Source organism: Prorops nasuta, unplaced genomic scaffold (genome assembly GCF_024137725.1).
Source record: "Prorops nasuta isolate Cenicafe-Biocafe unplaced genomic scaffold, Cenicafe_Pnas_1.2 PNAS00015, whole genome shotgun sequence".
In the NCBI taxonomy this organism is placed as follows: Eukaryota; Metazoa; Arthropoda; class Insecta; order Hymenoptera; family Bethylidae; genus Prorops; species Prorops nasuta.
The window spans coordinates 3763679-3790435 of record NW_027116812.1 but is presented as its reverse complement, the minus strand read 5'-3'; the positions used below and the strand labels follow the sequence as shown (position 1 = coordinate 3790435).

Genomic DNA, 26757 nt, shown 5'->3' with positions numbered 1-26757 from the left:
AAAATGATTGGGTGATATTTTATAACAAGGGCCACTGATGGTGTTTAAAGCAATTCGTTGGTTATCTACGGTTTGCTAGGTACATGTAGAGGTACTATAAAGTAATAAGTGGGCAAGCAGGCAGGCAGACAGGCAAGCAAGTAAGTAAGCAAGCAAGCAAGCAAGCAAGTAGGAGGCACTGCAGCCTCGTCGGATCAATATTGAAAGAGAGAGGGCAGAGATAGATGGATAGATATATAGATATAGAAAGATAGATAAAGAAGAAGGAAAATGGTAAGACTGGGAAGGAGGAGATTGGTGAGACAAAGAGATGACTGAAAACGGAAGGTGACCGGCCAAGGGGTTGTTGGGAGTACAAGGAGGTACATACAACCAAAAAGCTATTGTAAACTAGCTATTAGTGTTCTCTTTGTTCTATTTTGAACCTTTGACCACGCTGCTTCCATGTTGTCCTATAACTTAATTTTAATCAATAACTTTATGTAATAAATAGAACCATCGCGATTAATGTAAATCTTCCAACTGCCTTGTAATCCGTTCACATTTCTCAAAAATCCTGCTTGATCAATGCCTTCCGGTGTGTCGCGCCATTACTTTACCGTGGTTCTACTTTAGATCTCAAGTTTTATGATTAACGTTCTATTCTCGTTTTGACACGACACGATACTTTGCCATAACACGGGAAGCCGTAGACTACAAATTTTATTTCTCATTCATATTGTACGTTTTCAAATCACACGTTAACGTTAAAATAAGTAGTTCTATTTTTAAAAAAATAAGCTTACTTTATAAATACGTAGAAAACTACGCTGTATTCATTTTCAAATATTTATTACAATATCTTTCAACGACAGTATAAAATTTAGCGAATATCCTACACTTAATCCTTGACTTTACTTCCCGTTAAAATAACTCATTTTTATTTCAAAGACTGCACAGTTAAACTCTTAGTGGCTCGGGTACCATAAAATTAAAAGAAAAATTCATTAAAAAAAATCTCATCGAGGAGAATTTCCTGGCATAAAAAACTGAATTATATTTGATTCTTGCTGTAATACAGCCATACAAGGTATAAACTCGTGTTGTAAATAATATCTAGCTCACCTCCTTCACCAAATCTTGTTTTCATTGCTAAAACTATGTATATACATATGTATAACGCATAGAGAATAGCCCGGAGTATTATATTTGCGAATTTATAAGCGAGGAAAATAAGGATGTAATTTATTTTCGTTAAAAAGATTTATCGTTGGTGTTGGTTCTTCTTTCGTTGGCTTATTTCTATTTTTTAGATTGCAGCATTGCTGTAGTTGGCCAAATTGGCTCCCGAATGCCACAATTTACGATGGGTTAAAGTCATTAGCCGGGCGAAGAGTGACTGTCGGTAGCACGGACCGCAGCACCCTTTCATCTAGATACTAGTCACGACGTTTATCCAGTGCATTATCTATTTATAGGATCCCGCACCCACGATTCTAGCTTTTGCCCGCGCAAACTCTACCTCTCCCAGAGTAATGCAAAGCCGCGAGAAATTTTGCGAGTTGTGTTTCCTACTCCTGCCCCTATTCCCCAGCCCCATCGAGAGACGTCGCGAAAGGTCTGCATTAATCATGAGAGCCGAATCCGCGCGAGCCTTCCCTCTCCCCTCCCCCCTCACCTTATACCGTCCCCTGGTCTCGACCTCCGGTCCGTTTCCTACGCTCGTTTGTCACGCGGCCCAGCGCCATTGCAAATTTTCACCAAAGCCTCGACATTCCTCACAGATTTGCTTTTCCCTTCTCCTTTTCCATCCTGCTTCACCATACCCCCTCCCCTCACCCTCCTCCTCTGCCTCTTTCTCCTTCCCCTCTTTCTATTTTCAACGCTCTCATAATTGTCTCATTCTTCATCTCTTTTGCTTATTACTACAAATTACATTCTCTAGCTAATTTTTAAATTAGTAGACAGTCTTTATGACAATTTTTTACTTATTTATTTTTTTGGATTATATTCACGTCAATTTTAATTTTTATATATGTTTGATCTAAATTTTTCTATCGATCATTATATGATTAAAATTAATGTTTAAGCAATTTTATCGATCATTCTTTTACTTGGAGAGTTTTATTTTACATTTTATGATTTTTATGTTAAGTGCAATACTTCGTAGACTTAAGTATACCTTCGGCACATCTTTTAGAAAAGTAAGGTATTGATTATTTTCTTTCTTACTTTTCTTTCCTAGCAGGCTCGTTATACATGCACTAACTAAGTATCAGTGCTCTGAATATTTTATGGTGGATGTCTAGCAGGTACGCGATACCATAACTTTAACCACTCGTCGAGTTTCTCCACTCTAAGACATATAGACGGTTTTTTTTATGAAGGAGAGAGGCATTACACACGCTACAGCTTTCCAGGAACACAATTTTCTGATTCGAGAATCGTGAAAATGCTGATTATAAATTGCGATCCACGTACTAAATTAATAGATGCCCTAAAATATCCTGCAATTTATATTAATATTCACAATATTGCTCGTTGTGAAAATAAATATATTCACCACACTGCATATACGGATGCAATTAAAAAAAAGCAGTAAATATCAATTTATCTGAAATACAAATAAAAGAACGAATTTATTAAATTAAACAAGTAATGTAGTTCAATACAAAAAATCGATTCAGCCTTTCAAGTGAGTGAATGTATTACTGCCAAAACAAAAACTCTAAATTGACTACTATCAGTTATACGCTTTTACGCGTCCCCGTTAACTATTTTTACCGTTTAACAAAATCAATATTCAATTTCATGCTCAAATTTGCATTCTTAAAATGCAATACGACAATAATAAAATATTCTCAATTAGTAAATTGTGTTTTTTCTTCATCGTTAACACAACGAGAAACTAAAACATATTAATAGCAACATATCCAATAAATGTATGAATTTTCAAATTAAACACGATATCATAAATTCAAAAATGCTATCTCTATATATATATATATATATATATATATCTAATAGAGCAGAATCTTTGGTCTCCCCAGTTTTCACTCGCTTCCATAAATGTAAATTACCTGAATACTAATTCGAAACGCTCAACGCAATTGTTCTTTATTCACACTTATCAGAAAATCATACCTAATGTACTACACGTCTACAAGTTTTTCTCCCTCAGTTCTCTATCCTAATCTTAACATTACTTTTTTAAACGATCTGTATATATACTGAAAGCAGCTACATTGACATAATACCATTTAAGATAATAATAAAAATAAGCCCAATTTATAAACAAATAATTATTCCTCATGCTTCGTGTAATTATATTATCTCTCTATGGGGTTAACATTCATTTACACTCTTTGATCATCTTAAACTATTAACCTTTCACATTCACAATGAGAAAAATCTGTGTTTGAAACATGCATTAGTGAGCTCTGATTGAAAGCAATTTATAAATTAAACCTCACAATAGATCCAACAAGCATAGATGCACCCTATGTTCTCTGTACCAATGAAATTCTAAATATTGCATTAATTTTCGTTAATACCTTCAATTAAACCCATGATTGAAATTGAATTTATCGACATAGGTCATCAAAAACTAAATTGATATAATATTATCTTCTTGTCCTTCAGTGAAACAAATAAATGGATGATAATTTGTTTGTAACATACAGTTGCATCCGACACTACATCATTACAAAGTATTATTTAGCCATATCCAGTGTACGTCAAGTTACTGAAACACACGAATGTTAAATGAATCTAATGGTAACGCTTTGAAGAAGAATTTCTCATAATGCAGACCAGTGGACTGAAGATAACTGTTCCCCTGTGAGATATTTCAGGATTTAAGTAGTTTAAAGTCGGTCATGATGACCGAGCTGGGCGAAACCTCCCGTAGCAAAAGCTCTAATGCTCGAAAGAAGAATAAATTAATCTAAGCCAGTCATGCGAGTGAAAATATCATTTCCGCGGGTAGAAAATTTCGTGCCTCGAGGGAGAGTATGTGGAGTATAAAGCATTTTATGATATAGTATATGTATACAAAAAGAGGACATTCTAGCGTGGCTTAACCAGGTCTAACGAAAACTCTAGGGAGACCGATGAATGACTAAGGGTGGCTGCCTAAAAAGAAAAGCGAATGAGAAAAAGGGGCTGGCTAAGAGAGCAAGAGAGAGAGAGAGAGAGAGAGAGAGAGGGAGAAAGGGGGGGGAGGGGGGACAAGTAGAGAGTATAATACGATCATTAGAGGGGCGTCGTGTGGATTCTTTCCGACGTACAAAACTTAACACGAGGGCTGCTGTGCAAAGAGACCCTCGTAAATAAGGCCTGACTAACAGAGGAAACTCCTCCGCACCGTCGATTATGCTGCCGTATAATATCTCGCGTCCGGAAGAACGAGAAAAAGCTCGATTATTAATTGGCTTGGCACAAGCCAGTTTCGCTCCATATTTCTTACCTCTCTTTCTCTCAAAGCCGACGAAGCCGTAGAGATCAAAAGAAAAAGAATACGAATTTCTTAAAACGGTACTTTAAAATGACGTTCTTAAATACCGATTTAGGGAAAACAAGATATTTTTCTCGTGACTTTTTATTAACATGATTTATTTCGTTACTTACGATATGATTATATTTGCATCATTAATATATTTTTAAAATACATCTTCTTAGTGACAAACTTTGATGTTATTAGGAAGATATCTCGAAGATTTTACATTTCTCTCGTTAAGAGAATAGAGGTGTAAGGTGTTGTTTTCAGTTTAGCACACAAGTTTTAGTTGGAAACTTTAGCTATGCATGATATTAATCTCGGGTAAGAATAATTGGAGAGACATCGGATCTATAATATATATATATGCTAACTTGTTTAATGTATAACTATATCTTGTTCGATAACAGTTTCATGATAATAATAAATATATCTAGTTACAATATGTAGTTTTTCTGTAACTAATTAGGTTAATATTTTATGAGGTATTTATTGTTGCTATTCTCCAATTACGAAATAAAGCAAATAAGATATATACCTTGTAAATATACAAGTTAATAGCTTACACCGTGACTAAATATATTTGATATTGCATTATAAAGTAAAATCATGTAGTACACGATAATACAAAGTTTTTGAGATATACTCTGTTCCATAAAAGTACTAGAATGGATAACACTCATGAGCAAACTAAACTTCCTTCTGATGGCGAGGTGCTTCATCGAATCCTATCAAGAGGATAGATGAAAACTCTTGGGTAAAAACTATCATAAAGTAATGAATCTCCAAAGTGTTCAATAATCACGCTCGAAGAAAGATCTGGCAAAAATGCTGATGAAGCTGAATTTAAAATTGGTTAAAAAAGAAAAAAGTAGTAAGCGTAGAACTGGATTGAAAATTAGTAACTAGAACTGTTCAAAAATCAGCGTTGATCTCGTGATATCTCCATCGATCTACCATAAAGTAAAATTCGATGAAAATCATAAAAGTTATATAAAGTAATTTGAAGCAAATTTTTACACTAAACTCAATTTTGATGAGTATAAAATAAATGCAGGTGTGTTTAATTTAATCATCTATAATTATCTTTCCTCTTTGAATATCAAACTGCAATCTGGAAATGTTAGAAAAAGAGATCTGTATCTCTTCTTGTAGATATTAAACCTTGACTTGCTGCTAATAAAATCTTTCCGTTGACAGAAGCTTTTGTAGCACGAGTCTGGAAAAATTTCACAGAATTCTCGCGAGGCAAGCTTTACCTAGATAATATACTATGCCTCCAGCGCAATATCGCTGCTTAAAAGGAAACAAAAAAGAGTAGAAAATCGTTTCGGCATTTGAACCCTGCACGACAAGCATTGAACTGCAGTTTAGGATCAGAGACTCTCAGTCAGAATATTTTGGGGATTTAAAACGATGTTAAAGATACCCTGTTGTACTCTCTCTTTCCCTTGTTAAAAACTAAGCTCCAAGTAGCAAGACTGTCCATTAATAATTGAAAAACTTTGTTGTAACTTTTTGTAAATGATACTTGTGGCTAGTTATTTTCTCGAAGAAACATCCGTTAAAAAAGAATTAAAGCTCCAAGACCAGTATTACCAAGAAGCATCGCTTTCTAAAGTAGGTCGATCCATCCGGGATTCCGAGAACGACTATCGACTGTTGACGTATACCTGCAGCAAGAGCCCAGAACCTGGGAAAAGCTGGAGAAATAGTGCATAGCCATCACTGAGCAAAGAAGGAGAAAACTTTTTTCTTCCTCTCAGTTCTATTAAAATTGGAGAGATATCGAATTTCATCAAATTGACAACTCTGATATTATTTATCAAAAACGATTGTTGTTAGTATTGACAATTTATATTTTTCTTCAGAAATAGCTTGTATTTTAATAATAAATTATAATTTTTATTATCACAAAATTTCTAAAGTATGAACTAAGCTGCGATATACTCCATATCTGCATCAACAGTCGACATAAATTCTCTGGTCCATTTTCGATAAATTCTACAGTGCTCTATAATATAAATTCACTGCTAAAATGATTTCATAGATTTTTAATTGCTTGCAACTATTTCCTTGATGACTGAGAAGCAATTTAGATTATCTGAAATGTTATATAAATTATCAAAATTCATTTGTGTTAAGTTATAAATAATGATAAAACAATTAACTTTCTCCCATCCCTGCAGAGTAAACAAATATATCATTACCATTAATTCCATGAGTATACTTTGAATTTTTAATATAAACTCTAATTTTAAATGATTTATTCAAAATAAAGTGTCATTCCCGAATGGTCACTTATTTAGAAAGAAAAAAAACCGAAAACTTGATGCAAAGCTATACGATATAGTGTATTTGAGGAATTAACAAGGAAATGTCTGATCATTCGTAAAACCTGTCACTAGGCTAATATAGTATAATGCATAGTATCTCTTTTGGTCGTTACGGTGTGACGCAGAATCCCTCCTGCGGGTACTTGACGTATGTATCAACGAGGCATAGAACGAGGGGCGGGGTTGGGTGTCCTATGATACATGGATTGTACACTGGGTAACGAAGAGTATATCGAAGCAAGCGACTATATCGAGGTATGCCCATAGCTGATAGGCGGGGACAAAGCAGCAGCAATATGAAGAGGCTCTTTTTGGGCCCACCGAGCACTCGTTAGTTAGTCGGTATTGTTATCCTTAGCTATGGTGCTCTTCACAAATACATATATACATGCTGCCCTCCTAAAATCACAATAAGACCAGATGTAGCCCCATATACTAAGTCGTTTCTCATTGTATCATAGAACGCTCGTTCGCTCGCCCTTTACGCTCATAAACTCCGACGTATTATACAAAGACGATTCGTAATCCGAGTATGCAACCGTTGCGAACCTTGCGCTTCTTTTTCCCCAATGAATGCCTATACAGTGATCTTTTTTTCCCATTCCTTCTATTTAAGTTTAATGATCCTGCTTAGGAACGAATAAAGATTTATACACGCAGAAAATTTCTTTTTCTGTGCTCGATTTTTATACTTCTCGTCTCTTTGTAATACAATGTTACGATATACTTTTTTTTCATGCAAATAGGGGGTAGGGAGGGTAAATGGTACTTAATAATGATCAGACTACAAATTCATTTGCCAATAAAAATTTAATATCAGTTATGTATAGTACTTCCATAAATTGTATGACTTTGAAGAAAGAAATATTTTGGCAAAAAGTTTATTTTTCTAGTGAAACTAATATGAAAATTAAAACGGTGAAAATAGGTGACAATCGAGCTGGAAATATTAAACATAGCGTTTTTTCTGATGCTGTAAAAAATTAGTAGAATCTAAATTCAACTATTAATTCCTGATGCTAGGGTTAATTTCATACAAAATAGTATTACTCGTATAAAAGAATTAATGCAATCCCGTAAAATATGAAACTCAATTTTTTTTGGAGCTGCATAGAAGTATTGGCATTTGCTTTCAAGAATCAATTTCATTACAAAACTGATGAAATCCAAGTATATTACAAACACGAGCTATATTCTTTATAAATATTAGTGCATGATATTATCGATTGAGTAATATTTGCAACTACCAATACAAGATCAGAATTTGCACAGTGTATATCACATAAAGTTTCATAGATGTAAATGAAATGAGATTTTGATTGACTAGAAAAAAGTAATACGGGCACGCGTATCATTCGTTGAATCTCACAATTGGTTTAAAAATACGTTTAACGAGAACGTGGCAGGAAAATGGAGATTTTTTTTTAAAAAGATACCTTATATTGGAGTTGAGTTGAGCGAAGGGAGCTGCTAAATTGAGTAAAGGGGACGAAGCTTCCGGCTAAGTGAGGTAGGAGGAGGAAGCATGTTTCAAAAGAAACTTCTTTATTTCCCGAGAAAATAAATATTTGACCGAGGCGCACCAGCGGTGCGGGACTTGGGTGAATGGCTTCTTTCATTCTTAACGAGTGAAACCCTTGGCTTCTTGCTTGCGAATACTACTTGCTTCGTCGTTATTTCGTAGCTTTGGCAATTAATTCGACCCCCCCCCCCCTTTCTTTTTCCTTCTCCCATAAACATACACAGAAACACACACACACACCCTCTCCACATTTCCGCAAGATTTAACCTTGTAAAAAAAGAAACGCCAAGAAGTCACTCTGCTGCGTAAAGCTTTTTGTCCAATTTCCAAGTGTACGTATCTCCTTATACGAATGGGAATTTTTTCCTTATTCAACATACTCAATGTTTGCCTACACTATTATATATATATATATAATACATACAAGTTTATACACACGTATAGGCACGTGCAAAATTAGTTCATAGGAAACAGTACGAAACTCACTTATATTTGGCACAAGATCAACAGAATAAAAATATTTGAGAGAAAACGAAACTTTCTTCAGCGAGTAAGCTAACGTTTTCTGTTCGGAGTATGAAAAAGAAAAACACAAAAATTTACCAGCACCCTGGACAAGAGTCTTCATCAGAGATCTTAACGAGACATCTCATGGAATAAATTAGGTTGCTTCTTCTGTACTGAACTTTTTACCCCCCCCCATCCCCCTCCCCCGCTTCAACACCATCATACTCCACCCTCCTCTCACTCCTAGCGTCCCTTGTCCCCTTATATTAGCCTCTCGTGCGAAAGTTGACGATGCACGAAAGCTCGCTCTTTATCAAGCCTGTCGATCTCCATTGAAATTATAATTAGCCACTCAACTAATCTCCCACCTATCTTCACGAAGCTCGAATTGAGATTGTTATCTAAATGTCCATTGCCGGTCGTGAACTACGCACTGCACGGTATGCTTAAGTCATCCCCTTTCTCCAGTACATCTGCGCCTTCGCCAATTTTAAACATTCTACTTACTCCTATTTCTGCATTTTACACTGACATCATCAAGCCTGCATTTTATTAAATCAATAATTTCTTGTACCCGTACCAGTAGAAAGATTTTCAAGCTTATGTTAAAAAGAAAATCAAGTTTGGTTCGTGTATGAAACCAGATAACTTATAATATATAATAAGAGAATGATATCTTCAATTTGCACATCGTTGCTCGAAAAATTGAAAAAAGATTAAATCGTCGGGAAGACGTGGATGATCGCGCGCGCATGATATCCAAATTTATCGATGTAGAAGTTTTTAATAGTTTCTTCCACTTTTTTTATAGTGTGCTCCTTCAAATTTTAATGAACGCTTCTTTCCGGAAATTAAACGTGTATTAATAAATAAAAAGGCTTAAAATAACGTTAACAAGATAAAATTTCTTAAACGTTGCTGCAAAATTGTGCGTATCAAAGTGTCTTATACTATCTATATTATAATTTGGAGTTCTTCGTTCTTTAAAAGGATATGGATATATATTTTTTACAATATAATTGAATCCCTAGTCGAATTACAAACCAAGTAATCCTCTGAGTGCTTTGATACTTTAAAAGTTTTAATTTTACAATTAATAGTTTCCGTTACCACGTCGTAATTAGTGAAAGCCCAGGTGCGAGCTACACTGCGTCCATCTTCACCTTTAATTACTACCCTTCTATTTTTAATTCCTACCGCAGCCGTTTTTTTAACTTTCACTCCATTCCACTTTTTATCCGTGTTCTGTTTCTTTTTCTTATTACACTAAGCTATATCCTTATATTAATGTACAAATCGAAAAAGGCTTTCTTCGACCCTAATTATGATTTCTTCCTCCCAAAATTGTTACAATCCGCAAATTATTTCAGCGAGATTAAAAAGAAAGATATATAGAAGTCGGACCGAGGGAAATGAGACTGTGTGAGACGTGAAATAAAAAATTGTAGGCTGGAGGCCAAAAAGGAAGCTGCGGGAGACAGGCGCAGGCAAGTTATATGCATATGGGTATACATAAAGTGGAAGAGGTATAAGGCACACACACGGAAAAGGTGGCCATGCGTGACAGATTGGACGCAAGGGACTAGCAAATTCTACAGAATATATCCGTCCGCGCCCGTTCGGCCCACCAATTTGTCGATATCGTTCCCATCATTCGTACGCCGATCGATTTGTAATCTTCACGGACGGTACTCACGAGACGCTTTTTATTACAATTCGTACAAATCACCCGATATAATGCGTCCCTCGAACTATGAATTATTTTTTACTTTGCGCTTTTAATCGCTGCACCGATACATCAACGATAACAAAAATCGGTCATTACTGGATGATTAAAAATGCACGCGATGTTATAACCGGTATTATAAATTTCTGCACAATGCACAGTGAATTGACATGCAGAGATTGTGTAAATAATTAATACGGGATGGAAGTTTGGTCATTTTCATGGTGAGTTACTAGTGATGGAGGGGGGAAAGGTGCTAGCACCCACGCTGCTCAAGTTAATTTTGTCTGACTCTCTCTCTCTCTCTCTCTCTGAATGCGCTCGTTCCTGTGCAAATGAAACTATATACATTAATGCAGTATACAAATAGAAATATCTTCGCTTTAATGCAGCGTATCCGTCTTACCCCACCCGCCTGTTTCCAACAAATCAAAAGAAACAATTACGAGACAGTTACAATGAAACACCACTTCCGGTATGGGAGTGGCTGATATATATACACATACACACACACACATATGTTGCAACTAGCAAGAACAGGACGAGGCAACTTTTCTCCGCATTCCTCTGTCTCCCCTCTATGTTGTGCCCATTAGCTTAATTATTCCAATTAATAACCCCAGCCAATACTGTCAATCACCTCACATGCAGAGTAAAGCTTTTGTGGAACTCGTAGGAAAACTAATTTATTATAACAAAGCTTTGGACGATTGCACTCATCCGTTGCTGAAATAAAAGTCCAATAGATCGTCGATAAAGATGAAGATACCTCAAAAACTTTCGGAATAAGTTTGGCGAGAGTCGTAAAGTATGTGCTCGAATGGATTTGCAACAGATCGAAGTGGGCTCGCAGGTACCATAAATCGTAAACATCCGTATATTCGCAAGAGAATAAATATAGGCAGTAGATGCTTTAGTGAAAAGTCGAGAGAAAACAAAGCGATGGCCTTGCTCTTCTATAAATTCTTAATATTCCTTGAACGATCCTTGTTGCTATGTTTATATAAGAATAAGATTTTCAATTTATCACTATTGTGGATACACCAGGAGAAATGACCAAGTAAAGGTATGAAAGTGGCTGGAATGGGTTAAAAATGAAGATTCAAACAGAGCAAAGTAGTTTATTTTTGTTAAATTGTACGCAACTTTCGAGACGTAACTATAGTGCAGGAGGATAAGAGAGCTGAATTCAGATATCTTGAAGGACCCGTCCAAATACTGACCGAGTAAGAAAGCATCCTGCGCGCAGACAGGACATATATAATGCAGCGGACAATCGCAACCCTCTAAATTAGATTTACCGAATTGAAGTTGACTCAGGAGTAAAGCTTAGCTTTTCCGGAGCACGTAAAGAGTAAAATGGTTTTAGCAACCTCGAATCGATTGGCCTTACCTACCTCTGCCTACCTCAGCCTACCTTGCCCATAACCTGTCTATATCTATACCTATATATATATATATATATATATATATGTCTGTCTTTCTCCTCCCTAACGTTTTTACCTTATCTCTGCTCTTATACCTACCATATAAATCACCAAGTAGCTTCGCTTTGATGCGCCTCTAAGCGAGTAAAAACTCCCCACAGACTAATTATACGTACACTCCTTTTTTAAACCCTCCTTCTTCTTCCCCACCTGAATCCAAAAATTAATAGTAGCACGATTACTCTATGAATTATGGAGACATGTAATTGTTTTTTTTTCAAATAGTATCCACTTCCTAAATAGCATGTTATATGTTTTTTTATAGGATGGTCGATTCAGTTCTGCAAAATTGATATATTTGGGGGGGGGGGGGGGGGTTGCAAATTTGAAGGAAAACATTTTCATAAAATTTTTTGAAGTCAACATTAGTTTATTCTATTGACTAGAATTGATCGGGTGGTTTTAGGTACACTTATGCTTTTTTTAGTAGTCGAGAATTAAATGTTTAGAGTTAAAATCCACAGTAGAAGAGTACGTCTTTAAGAATAAGCAAAAAATAACGCCTTCCTGACAAATTTAATAATAGATGTATAATTTTATACAATTTTCATTAAACAGATTTGTAATTACTATTAATGAATTATACACATTTTTACGATGAAAATGAGAGCACAAACGATACACATACGACTATTTTTGTGTTGAACTCACAGAGCTAATTAAAAATTAATTGCATCAAAAATAGTCGTATTTATGTCACGTTTCGTCTCAATTTCATTGTAAAAATTTGTACAATCTATTAATACTAATTACAAATCTGTTTAGTGCAAATTGTTCAAATATGTTTGCTTGGTTTTGTAGCATCGTCTTTTGTTATAGAACGTAACTATAGACGTTGGACTTTCGACGCCTATAAGAAAAAGGAAACATTTATTTTTATTTCGTTAATATATTCTTAGCTCGAATATTGTAAAGTTTTAGAAATTGTTCAAACTCCAAATTTTCAAAGATAATTAAATTTAATTTTTCGAAGAGCCAGCGGCATTTTTAACGCAACTGTTATCAATAAGAAACAAATTTCCAGTCTACATACACTTGTAGAATGAGTGGATCGAAAGCAAAAAACGTATACTGTTTACATTCCTTTTGCTATTCTATACTCAGCTTTTGAGCATTTTTCTAAGCCACAATTGACCCTCGTATAGTACCAACACTTACTGCTTCAACGATTTTCAGGCTAATAGGACACCCGACCTTCTAGCAAATGCTCGTCTTACCTTCTGCTGGTGATCTCTGCTACCTTGCATTAATCATCTAGTAACTCACAGAGCTTTCTAGGTCAACGAGCCAATAAAGAACTTTCTCCAATTTGTAGAACAAGTTTATTAATTCATCCCTTATTTAATAAGACCATAAAGTGACAAATTACCTTATTCCATTCTTTATTCTTTCATCGTAACAGAAATTGGCAACCAAGTGGTATAAAACGTGTTACCTTATCTTATAATTTATATCTCGTTCAATCTTCATGAAAAGAAGCGAATCCGTATTTTAGGAATATATTCGCCTAAGAAGACAAGATTTTCTTTTAGTCAGATTTATGACAAGCAGTGCGAAAGCGACAGCAAACGAAACCCCTTGGTTTTGAGCGAATAACTAAGGAAAGAGAGAAAGAAAATGGTTGGACGGAAAAGAGAGTGTATGGGGTGAGTGAAAGGGTGAAAGAGAGAGAGAGAGGGAGAGAGCGAGAAGAGAGAAAGAGAGGAAGACGTGATTTTATAGCGTGAAAATCAAAATAGGTGCGTGCTCCTCCTGCGAGAAGAATGTCTACTGCAGGTGGATCGCGTTCAGGTAACGCTGAATACGAGTCCTGAGCGGCTTTTACAAGCTCTCTATTGCATTATTCGATTTGGGTTGTGCGAAATAAAGCACCGGAATAAAAGACGACTTACTCAGCAGCAGCACACTGGTATTCCCTTTGAAAAATCGATCTCAGCTTGCTGGGAAACAATTTTTGATAGGAATAGCAGATATAATGGAAATTCCAATCTTTTCCAAAACGGAAGTTATATAATATTATAGGAAAGAATCACTATTGTTCTTATTCGATTTCATTTTTCACAAATAGCAGTCTTTTATCTTTCCAATGGTTTTGCTGAACTCAACAAATGTAGTCTAATTTTTTATTAAATTTCTATCAAACGCCATTGTTATTTTGACGTAAATTTAATCTGAATTACACAAATATCCAAAACGAAAGTTTGTGATTATATAGGAAAGAACTATTACATGTTGTTTTTATTCTATTCCATTCTTCTCAAATAGCAGCCTGGATCTTTTTTCAATACTCTCATTTATATAAATACATATGTTCCAATTTAAATTTTAAATTTGTAGCAAAAACTTATTTTATCTTAGGCCTAATTTTGATCTGATTACGAAAAAACAGAAGCAATATTAAAAGCAGTTATTATAGTTAAAGCAATAAAATAGCCTATGGTAAATTTGGAAGGCTCTCGGAATCGATCATTGATCGAACTTTGAGTGTTGTGTATCTGCAAGAGCAGGAAAAATGTAGGAAGGGAAGAAACCGGAAAGGGAGGAGAATGATTCGAGCGAGGGACGATACATTTCCGTGGCAGTGGCGTGCAAGCAAAGATTGGATTTCGTTTCGACGACAGTGCGCTACCTGAAAGCAAAAGAGAGAGCGATTCCTCTCACGTAACACGCGACTTTATCTCGCTAGCAAGATACACAGTTAGTGGAGCTTTCCTTCAAGCAAGATGTCAATCTTCATCCGAAAATTCTTTATCTCCCATTTATTTTCAATAGTTTATTATTAAATGCCATATAAGTAACAAGAATCAAAGGTTGATGGGGTGTGATTGGAGAGGGAAAGGGGATAAAAATAGGAAGGAAAGATTGAGAATTGGAGAGAGAGAGAGAGAGAGAGAGAGAGAGAGAACTCTGACTAGAAAAGAAACTTCGACTGTACCTTGTGTAAAAACTTCTTTATCAAGATTGGAAGGAAGAAAAAGCTCTAAGAATTTATAACGTTTTATAAAACTTAATTTAGAAGCGTGATTGAATAGCCTGCGCTCAGCTAGGCGAATCTGCAATCTGCATCGTTGAGTTGTATAAAGCCTCGTGAGACATTTAAACGTAATAAAACGATGCGCCACGAGGCCGTAATAAAATCCAGCCTCCCTTCTTTCTCCTCCTCTCGATCCCTTCGTATTCTGTTTCTTATCAAGCCATTGAATGAGTCTGATATTTCTGTGATGCTCGCGTGGCCCCTTGTGCGTAGTTGCTATCCATTGCTGACTGAATAGCAGGCAATGTAGCACCAGGAACTGGCGCATGCCACAAACAGCCAACCAGGATTTACGTGGGATTGTATTACCAACATGTTGCAGCTGCGTGGTGTCACATTTTATAGTGTTATGCCAGACATTAGCTACCCTCTCTACCACCACTTTCCTCTCTCCAATTTCATTCGATTCAAAACTAGCCCACTTCTTTTTTAGAGGCCATATCATATTATAAGATACATATATATTTCTTGATTCAGTCCTCTCCTTTAAAGAAACTGAAACCATTTTAAAGTTTCGAATAAACTTTTGTATTTTACAGTACATCCACCAATTTTCTTCTTAGAGTCAGAGTAAAATTTTGTAATTTAGATAAATTTGAGGAACATTTTAAATCTACAAATTCTAAAGTAGTTCATGTTATAAGATTTATACAAATATACTATATTTATCGCTTTTGTTCCGAGGCCTGTTCATCAAATTAGTCAAGAATGTTGTATACGTTTACATATAATTGCAAATTGCAGCCCCGAAAATTCTATGGATATTATGAACGTTCTTTCTTAGCAAGAGGACGTTAATCATATTAATCGCAGTGGCCAGAACAGTGTAGCCAGCTAGCCAAGCGTTTCGCGGCTGCGTTAATTGTAAAGATATGCTAGTAGCCATAATTAATTCGGTGAGCGCTGGCTGATTAATGGGTCTTGAGACCGCCGCCGTGCCGGCTGTATTGTGTGATATGCTGTGCAGTAACGTAGTGGTGTGCATGTAAGAAAGACAGTTAAAGCTTTTGCAGTAATGTGCTATGTATTACTGCACTGTATACTGGACTTGGCTCGGCTAAGCTGGGCCTTTAATTCCATCAGCGTATTTTTATTAAAGCAAACTGAGCTCTACAATTAATATAGCGTAGGTCAAATGCTCCAAGCTAGATCGTAATCCAAGAACGGCCAACATTTCCTAAATTATTATTCAGTTCTTGAAAATAGTAAATAAATTAAGTTAAAATTAATCTAGCGCGAGTCTATTATATTCATTTTTGATTTAGGGTATTTATCTGCAGATTCAGAAAATGATCAAGAGGGTGAATAAAATTAGAGAGCTAATTTCCAAAATATCTTAAACCCTAATCCATGTAGTTTTAAAAATGTTTATTTTTCATAGGTCGATAACAAATTAGTTTTATTTTTCTATTATTTATCTATTCGTGCCAACCAAAATTACTTTCTTACCTGCTCGATATAATACCGAACAAAATGTTAAGTAATCAATTTTATGCTATTCTAAACAATTATCTATTCTTGAATAGTACTATATACCGAAATAAATATGAAATCAAATAAATTAGTATAGAAATAAACAATAGCTAAAATGTTTCGGAAATAAGCTCTTCAATTTCGTAGCTCTTCTTTTTCACTAATCTGTTTCTTTTTTGATGTTACGTTATTGTGAAGAACAAGTCAAACGCGATAAGAGCTACATGAGAGAGTTTCAAGGTAGGGGGCTTCTTTTAAAGATGAGAGACACGAAGGTTCTTACATTTGTGAATAGAGCAGAAAGAGAGTTCTGGCTGGTTGCACTTATTACATCGATCTTTTCGATTTTCTTTGAGAAGAGTAAAATCTCGAGTGGTCGACGCCACGATGGTTGAAGTGACTAGTCGACAATTGTACTTTAATGAAAGGCTTATACTCGTAGCAGAAAGGGTTGGTTGTTTGATGGCTCATGTTAATGTATTGGGACTTGTTTCTTGTTGAGAGTTCCACAACGGTGATACATTCGTTACGTCATAATTGAATCACACGCTCCAACGTATCCTCGGCTCATGACTCAAGCAGTCCAATCTTCCACTCAGACGATACTCGGTTCAATATGTGACAACGTAACTCGCAATTACCTTTTTAAAACCCAATCCATCGTCAGTCAAGTCAATTCCTTCGATAGCCTCAGACTGTCCAAAACTTTGTTAACCACTACATTTACACACATTGCTTTAAACAATTTTACCATAAAAAGAAACAAACCTGATGATTTTTATAATTATTATGTCCTTTTAATTTTTAGCCAAATATCTCATTAAAGCCAAATCGATACATAATTTGTGAGCAATAACATAAATTTGACAAATCTTGAAGAAAACACTTTGCATATTCTCTGGTAAAATCTTCAATGTAAAAATGTTAAATTCAAAAATATTAATGAAATAAAAGTAAACTTTTGAAAAAATGGAGAGTATTTTCCTTGAACAGCTTCATTCGTCTCTCTTCGTTCTTCCAGCTGAGTTAAGAATGGTAACGTTCGTGCAAAACAGCAAAAGCTTACAGTTTTCTATCGAATCTCGATCAAATAAGGCATCATCGCCCAACGTTCAACTTTTAAAAACCCCTATTATTTCTCCATTAAACTTTTTCAGAGTAGAATTTTGCTGCACGACGACATCGACCCGTTGATACTCTTGGTAAATTAATTTTCCACCCCGATCTGTTCTTAACTTAATGATCCCAAAAGGAACAGCAATATTTATTGCAGAGCATTCTCAGCCAACGCTATGTTTGCACCATCAAATGAAGACATCGGTGCTACTATTCTGTCGGTAATATTTTTTCTCCCCTCTTTTTGTTGTTTATACGTCGCGTCTGATTGCTTCCTGTCTGGAAAATATGAGCGGACATTTATAGGATGGCGAAGCCTACGGCTTAAGTTTGGAACGATTATTTATGGCATTTGTCAAGCATTGTTAGAAAATCGATATATCACAGTCGGGAGGAGCTTTGCTGATCTTATGAAAAACAAATTTCAAACTTTCCTCCCTATCGTTTATAGATATAAACTATATTTATTAAAATTTGCACAGAATTATTTTGGTAAAAATACTTCAAAGTTGGAGTTTAATTATTGGTTAATAATAAACATATATTTATACACTGCTGATCCAAAACTCTCGAATTTTCAGTATTAAAAATATTGGTAATTACCTTTTACACATATTTAAATGTGTCAATTCAATTACATCATGAATCACAAATTTTATTAATATATCTAAACATACTTTGTACTGTTTTACATTAATAAGTTACGACATAAGTGCATGCATGTTGTAATAAAATAATCTTCATAAAAAATATGTGCAGAGTAATTAAAGGTTACACACTTTTCCCTATTAAAATAAAATTTATGTACTTGTGTGTGCAATATAGTAGCGACATTGATTAAAAAGTATATAAGGTTTAGGTGTTAAGGTAAATGGATAGCTGTTAACTGGTTCGATTTTTGAATGTTTTAGGCTTCCACCACCGCAACAGCAGGTGACAGTGGGTTCGTTGGGAGGTACTTTGGGAAGTGGCGCTGGAAATGGCGGTGGGACTGGAGCTGCGGGGCAAGCACAGGCTACGGTAATGCCTGGTTTTCCACTACGAGCAGCCGCCGTTCCACAATATTCGCCGTACTCACCTTCGCGTTTTCATATCGACAAACGCTGCCAGCACAGATGCTCTTGGAAATGTTTCTCCATCGCCCTGATCCTCCTAGCCGTGGCGTTAACCGCTATGTTAGCGTACTTCGCTGGTGAGTCATAATCCCCAAATATCACTTTTCATAATAATCAAACGATTTTCATTCGTTAGCTTAATTAATACCGATAATTATATCTTATAATTAAGACCCTTGCACAATTCCAATTTTCGTAGCAAGGGCCATCGTTGAAGGTTAAATTTATCGTAATTCCGATAGATTAATCGAACGATCCAATTGTTTATACATATAGAGCCGAATAGATGCAGAAAAACATGCATAACTCTGCAATTATTAATGTTATCAAATTGTATGATAAGACTTTTCCGAATACAAATGTTAAAAAATTTTGAAAAAGGGTCTCGTGCAAAAGTTTAATATTTCTATAGTTATACGAAGATACGCGTCTTTTTGCATCTATGCTCTGGGGCGTTTCAACTGGGGAACCCTCTATATATTACTTATGTTAATTACTTCCTGCTCGCATATAAGCTACACGAGAGGATTAATCTATTCAATTATGCATTGTTCCGTGTTTCTATTATTTACTATTGTTGTATTATAATTTAACGACATTGGCAACAATTTACTCGAGCAGAAAATAATTTTGCAGTCGTTCGTTTTAAGAAAGCCAAAGCTTGCCTGACATTCTAAGAGATTTGAAAGTTTGTCAAGTTTTGTAAACGACAGGTCATTTAGGGCCGGAAAGTCGAGGGTGACTGGTAGGAAGGGAGGAACACCACAGACCACATTCTAATACTACTAGCTTCATGGTTCATTTAACACCGAGTGACTCGCGCTTCATCCGGTCTCGGAAAGAGGGAAGGAAAAATACATTATCAGTCGATACAGCGTTGAAATAACGAGGGGCGCATCTTAGTTAGATGGATATTGCTGCTAGCGTACATTTAATAGTTCTTTTTTATCGTAGGACGACGAGAAACACACAAAACAAAATTTATTTTTACCAATCGATATTCCAAACAAAGACTTTGTCCATTAATTAATGGTAAATGTCCTTGAATTTGTGTGTAACCTGTAATTTACGTCCGTATGTATTTTTCAATCAAACGAGAAAGTTAAAATGAGACAATCGGTAAATATATGATATACAAATAATTTATTTCCAGTAAATCTGTTTGATTCATTTGAAACCAGGGAAATAATCAGCCGATTTGGATTTTGAGTAATTGACTGAAATGGTTCGATCAATCATTCACTAAAGCTATCATGCATTAATAATCACCATACATATGGTAAACGTGTAACACTTATTGTGACAAAATTTAATATAAAATAAAACAATTGTGGATGTATATAGCCAATCGATATTAAGAGAAATGAACTTATCGATTCGTAATGACAGAATTTTTACTAGTGATGAGTTGTTCATGAAAATTACTTTTTAATTTTATCGGTATTATAAAAGGAAATAAGTAGAAACGAAGGAAGACGCATCTTAGATTTTTTTTATTAAATAGAAGATCTGTTTTATTATTTTGAATTTTGTACCTATTTCTTATTCATTTTGGCATAAATATATAATTAAAAAATTCGTAAAGCATTCCTTGAATTATAAACGATTTACCAAAGAAAATACACATATTTTATCGTTGATAAATAATATTGCATGTCGATAAAAGAAAATTTAAACGAGGATGGTTTTAACCAGAGTACACTGTGAGCAAAGTATATACCTTAGACTACGTGCATATATATATATATATATACTAATACTAAATTATATACCGAGAGTCGATGGAAAATGCTAGCCAAAATAAGTCCTTACGAATCGATAACCGAAACGAAGTCGCATTGTCTATTAATAATAGGTGTCTGTGAACATGGCAACGGTCTGCGTTTTACAGAAAATTGAATCTTGCCAAACTGAAATGAATCCATTTGATGGAGCGATAAGCCCGATCGATTGCCACTATCGTATTTCACTTCCACCTGATAACGCCCTCTTTTGCATCTATTTCCTCTTCGTGTGCTACTTAACATTAAAATCAAACCTGGAAGTACATAAGTTAGAAAACGTTCTCTTCCTTAAATATATCATATACCTACAATGATGAAAGTAAAAATTGGAAACATAAGAACTTTAAAGAAGCTTAAAACGAATGCATTAAAACAGTTGGCGGTTCGGTTAGAAGAAGCTTGGCACATTTCACGAATATTCGCGACAAAGCTGCTCACTGAATTAGGTCAACCTCGTTGCACTCAGGCTATTAAAATTTTTTAGCCCAGAAAATGGGAAAATTTACTATTAGCTAAAATAGCTATTCCGCATATCTCATCTTTGAAATAAGTAGTTTATAATTGAAGAAATTTCAAGAGGACTTACTTTTATCAAACGACACGATTCATCATAAGAATGAAACGGGAAATGTCGCATGATTGTACGTGTGTACAACTGTACGGATGGATATTGGCGACGTAGGATACGTGTTTGAGAGAGGAGCAAGAGCAAGAAAGGGAGAAAAAGTACATAGAAGTGGAGGTAAGAAGCGGAAAGCGATATAGAAGAGATTGCGAAGCTAGATCAGGCTGGAGAGAAGAGCTCGCCAGCTGTTGTTCCTGCATTCCAGTAAATCGAGTCGGGAATCCAATCTGGCTGTTTGCTGCTGCATCCAAACTACCCCTTCCCCTTGAATTACGTCCGTCTCTCCTTTAGCGAGACTCGAGCTCTCAGTCTACCAGCTAACCAACCGGGATGCTGCTTCCAGTATGTGGAAGGATTTTGAATACACGCGAAACTCGTCTTGCTTTTCGGTAATCTGATTTATGCGGCCTTGCACCGGATACGTTACTCTCTCCCTCTTTTTCTCCACCCTCCCCCCCCCCCTCCCCCATCAACCCCTCCTTTCCGCGAAGCTTCCTACGGATTTTCCAGCTCCTCGTCCAATTTACGAAGAACAACGTCCCCTCCTCGTGCAGTTCATCCGTATCCGTTTCGTTGCAATTGCGTACCTGCATAATTGCATTGTTGTTTACACGTGCACCTCCTACCGCAGTTACTGCCACTAACGTTATAAGCTTTTGCCATTCATCTCTTTTGCACAAAACATCACACCACTCTCCGGAAATCCTGCTTAAAGTAACATTAGCAAGTATCGTTCCCTAAAATCCCCTTCTAATCTTCTAAGCTCCCAAGTTCTACCTGGAAGAGTTCCGATTAATATTCCAATACTTCCAGGCTTTGCGATTCATTTTACGCTAGAAAATATAACCATCGCTGATATATTTTCGTTTACGTGTGCTTTGAATTTAATGATTTCTGGTTATACTCTAATTTTGGTAGGAAATTAAATTTCAAACATTAAGTACGTCAAAGACAGAGGTTTCGTGTTGGTAACTGTAGCAAGTTCTCTAAAATCCCTTTCTAATCCTCTAAGCTCCCAAATTATACCCTGAAGAGTTCCGATTAATATTTCAGTACTGCAGACTTTGTAACTCGTTATAATGTTCCAAATGTATCAATCACTAATATAGTTTTATATTTGTGTTTTAAATTTAACAATTTCAATTTAATTGACACCATAGATCCACTTTCCCGAAATGTTCTTTTGCTTTAAAAATATATTTCTACAAAAGTAATAAAATAAAGGAGATAAACATTTGAGCAATAATGATAATTTAAATTCACTTAAAAACATATTAAAGAACTTTGTAACGTTATAAAATTAAGAATAGTTAGTGCATAAATAATAAGGTTAACGCATAAATGAAAACTGTCGAGTGTTTAATAAAACGAATACATTCGTCAACCAGAATGAATGGGATTGGTTTAGAAAGACAGTAGAATAACCAATTATAAGAGCAGCCTCAATTTTCTGTTAAAGCTACTTATGATCAACGTTAAGTATTAATAAATTTAATTAAAATTACCACTAACTGTGGAGCAGTTTGATAAATAGTTAAAGCTCGCAAACAAGAGCAGGATAATCCTGCAAATAATCCAAGAATTATTTTCTGGAATGAATCGTCCTATCGATCCAAGTTAAAACCATAATTGAAAAAGTTATTCCTTTGAAAGTCTGTTGTCTACAGCCCCTTCTCCTGTGCAGCTACTCAACCCACGCCATCCAGAGCTTTTGGCTATCATCCCTTTTCCTTTCGTCTTTCATTCCTGAATTTCTGCACCGAATCTATCCCGCAGCATATTACGATCGTTTCAAATTTCCGCTTTGGCCGAAACTGTCCCGATCCAACATATATTAGATCTCGCATTACCCCGTTGCAGTTGGCGATACGTGGCGGGAAACGTAACTAGGGCTGCTGAACGGACATTGGCAGGAGCCAAAGGAACGCCGAATAAGGTCATTTTCACTTGGCTACAGGAGAATATTGAGTTTGACTATATATTTGTATATATAGACCAGAGTCTATCTACATATATGTATCTATTAGAAATAGAATGTCTGCAGTATTTTCGCTTAAACTGCAAAGATCTTTCTATATGATAGTAATTGATGTCTATTAACCTTAATGGAAAGAAAGAATAACGAGTGGAAGATAATTTAATTATGATGACATATATGGTTGTAACTTGGATAATTTTTAGAATTAGACGAAGGAGATTTTAGAAAAAAAGATGATTGCTAAATTAAGACAATGTTATTCTGAATCCGCTTTTGCCAAATGAGAAAATAATCAGGAAACTTGAATTTTTGCTACTTTATTGCATATTTTGGATTAATTTATTAATTGAATGCATTATCGCTTCGCAGGAAAACTGATAATTATACAATAACAGATTTTTTTACATAAAAAAAGCTATTTTATTCGTGACAATTTATCGATGCTACCATACATTAATTAATTACTTCAATATTAATAATAATACTATATATATATATACAAACGTTTATTATAATAAAACTCTCCAAACGAAGTAAAGTAACTATGTATGTGAGGACTGTGGTTTGCTTTTCAAATACACAATCTTAAGTTTCTTTTAAAGATTTAGTATAACAAGTTAAAATTTCTGTATACAAAAGGACAAAATCCGATAGTGGCATAATCAATAAGCAATTCTGTATAAACTAATAGTCCTTTGCAATTGTTAGCAGATCCTTGCTCTGTTTTAATAAAATAGCGCTTTCGTCGCACTTATCGCCTGATTGAACATTTTTCTTTACGAACTGCAACTCTTGTCGTTCTGGAAAATCCACCGGAAGCATCGTAATTCGAAAGCGATTGTTGAAATTTATGAAGCCATTAGGGCGCAACCGAACAGTCGCCCAAAGCCGTTCTTGATTCTTTGGCGCAATAAAGAAGTCCCGCTGCAGTTCTATTTTGTCTCGAGTGTCATCCTCGGACTACTTGGAAATAAAAGTAATAGTAGTACAGAGATGGTCCGCATTCTGCTTCCGCAGATTGGCCTAGCACATCACATTAATTTCAAGTATTGTGGGCAAAATTATCACTGATTCATATTTCATACACATACTTATAGCACTAACAATACCTTTCATTTAATATCACATGGTCATCGCAAACAGCAAATGGCATTACATTATCTAAATATTATAATAATTAATAGGACTTGCATTAAAAATATTAGAAAAAATATCTTAGTTTTATAATAATCAGAAGTAAATTTAATATTTACAAAATAATTGCACATAAAGACGTAATTATTTAAACTCAACTAGGACAACGCTGTATACTGTAACGTCATCGATGTAGAACGTGACGTCAAACGAGCAGTTTGACGTCGTGCACTGAACAAACTAAACGCGACAATGAGTAAAAAATTAAGTATTAGACTGTAAACTGCAAAAGTTATTAAAATTTAAAAAAGTGTCCGAAGTACGATCCTTTTACCAAAGTATTCAAACTTAGTAACACTCTGTATAACAAAGCGTGACGTCAAACGCGTCATTCGACGTCACGCATCGACCAAACTAGAACTCGTTATAATTGAAAAATGAGTAATCAGACTGCAAAACGGCAAAGGAACTTTTTTCTTGAAAAACCTTCACAAGTACGATCATTTATTTGGATTTTTAAAATTTGTCAGACCCTGTATACCAAATTTTTAGGTTACGTCATACCATTCTCTATTATATGTAACTTATAGCCACAGTTTTCGTAAGAAATTCTCATTTATTTATGTTTGCAGCAGTAAGCTCCATGCGGCCAATAGACAACACCAATTGCATCCTGGTGCAAGACATCAAAGCCGTCACCCACGAGAATACGCACGTCCACGATCCGATATCCACGCAAATACCTACGGAAGGTAAATATCGAGTCGTATTAATTTACGCAGCAGCTAGCGACAATTGCTTTCACGAACAGCCAAGCATTTCAATAATGCTGCGCGTCGACGATACATTTCTATATAATTTCGTTTCCAATTTTGGCGCAAGCAACGCGCGTCTGACGCAGCGTACACAACGTTATACACGGTTCCCCGTGCTCGATCACATTACGAGTGCGGAGCAAAAATTGTTTCATGCTTCGCGACCACGTCATACTATACATTCTTCCAAAAAACAACAAAATTCTATCGACGCTAATAAAAATGACTGGATAATTTTGTTGAAATCAATTAATTAAGAATTATTTATATAAAGCACGTTCAAATTTATCCATATAACGAGGCATTCGTTTACAGTAACAATCCCTTAGTGTGTACCTAGCCTACAACGCGTATATTTACCACCCACCATCATTACAGGTTTGTTTTCAATTGCCGTATCGTTTCGTTGCACCAGTGCAATAAGTTGGAACGAGGGAAAATAAAGTTGTCCAGCTCGAATTTATGAGCCCAATTCAACCTCGAGTTCAACGGTGCGGCGATGGAAAACAAACCCTAGGCGATTCGCAAGGACGAATCGTGAAAACTTACTTGGTCATTGATAGATCAGCTTTGCGTTGGATGATATAGTTAAAAAGGAGGAAAAAAATGTTTTGTGCAGAGTCGCTTCCAACGAGCACGGCTGAGCACTCGAGCGCGGCGGACAGTGCTGGGGACCAACAAAGCGACCCGCAAATTCAGCAATCGGCGCAGCAGTGGCCAGCAGTGCTGGAGCTGCAAGAATACAACATTGCGCACTCGGCTGTAATACCACCGTACCACTTTTGGAACACGGAGTTTCGCAACAAGCAGCCAGCTTTTATCAGGCTGAATCTCACCCTGCCGTGGGGGGCGAACTTTGCGGTTTACGGTAGACGGAACGTGGCACCCAGCGTCACGCAGTATGATTTTGTGGAGTTCGTGAAGGGAGGTATGATCGATCATCGCTTGAAAAGGGAAACGAGCTTAAAGTCCATCGTGCAAGAGGAAACGCAGCGTCAACAGGATCATCGAGACGCGGAGGATAAATCACGACGTATATTGGTCAAACGAAGCACTATCGAGCCAATGATGGTCAATGTTAGTCTTCTGCAATACGTCGATACCGGCCGTTGGTTCCTTTCCGTTTACAACGACGAGTTACAACCTTACAAGGTCACTCTTGTAGTCAGTGAAGCGGAAGGAGTCTCGACCACCTGCCCCAACGACTGCTCCGGAAAGGGATCGTGTTATCTTGGCAAATGCGATTGTATCGATGGTTATCAGGTTAGAGGAAATTCTTTCTTCGTCTTATAGTATTTGTGATTAAATTACTTCGTGATATAAGAGGATAAATAGTTCTTTGATTTTTAATAACGCAATGCTAGGATGTAATGTGTGGAAGTTACAGAGGTCGTAAAGTGTCTCCGTTCAACAATTTCTTAGCTGTCAGTTTATGGCTCTTGTGCTGCTAACGTCAGTAGAAAATGATCCACTAATTATAATTAAATTATTAAATCTGTCAAACTTTTTCTAAATCTCACATCAAAAGTATTCGCTCTAGAATAGAGAATATAAATTGTAATAGGTTTCCAAATCAGGAAGCTATCACATTTCTAAGCAGGAATATGCAATGATTTATTACCAATTTT

General features: G+C 35.8%; 1 protein-coding gene across 1 annotated transcript in view; it reads left to right on the top strand.

Moving 5' to 3' along the window:
• The window catches only part of Ten-a (tenascin accessory), a 338450-nt gene that overhangs the window by 287393 nt on the left and 24300 nt on the right, over positions 1-26757 (top strand). Inside the window, exons 9-11 of the mRNA XM_066736696.1 lie at positions 18590-18870; positions 24947-25066; positions 25749-26392. Coding sequence (XP_066592793.1) covers positions 18590-18870; positions 24947-25066; positions 25749-26392 — 1045 coding nt within the window. The remainder of the gene's footprint in view (positions 1-18589; positions 18871-24946; positions 25067-25748; positions 26393-26757) is intronic.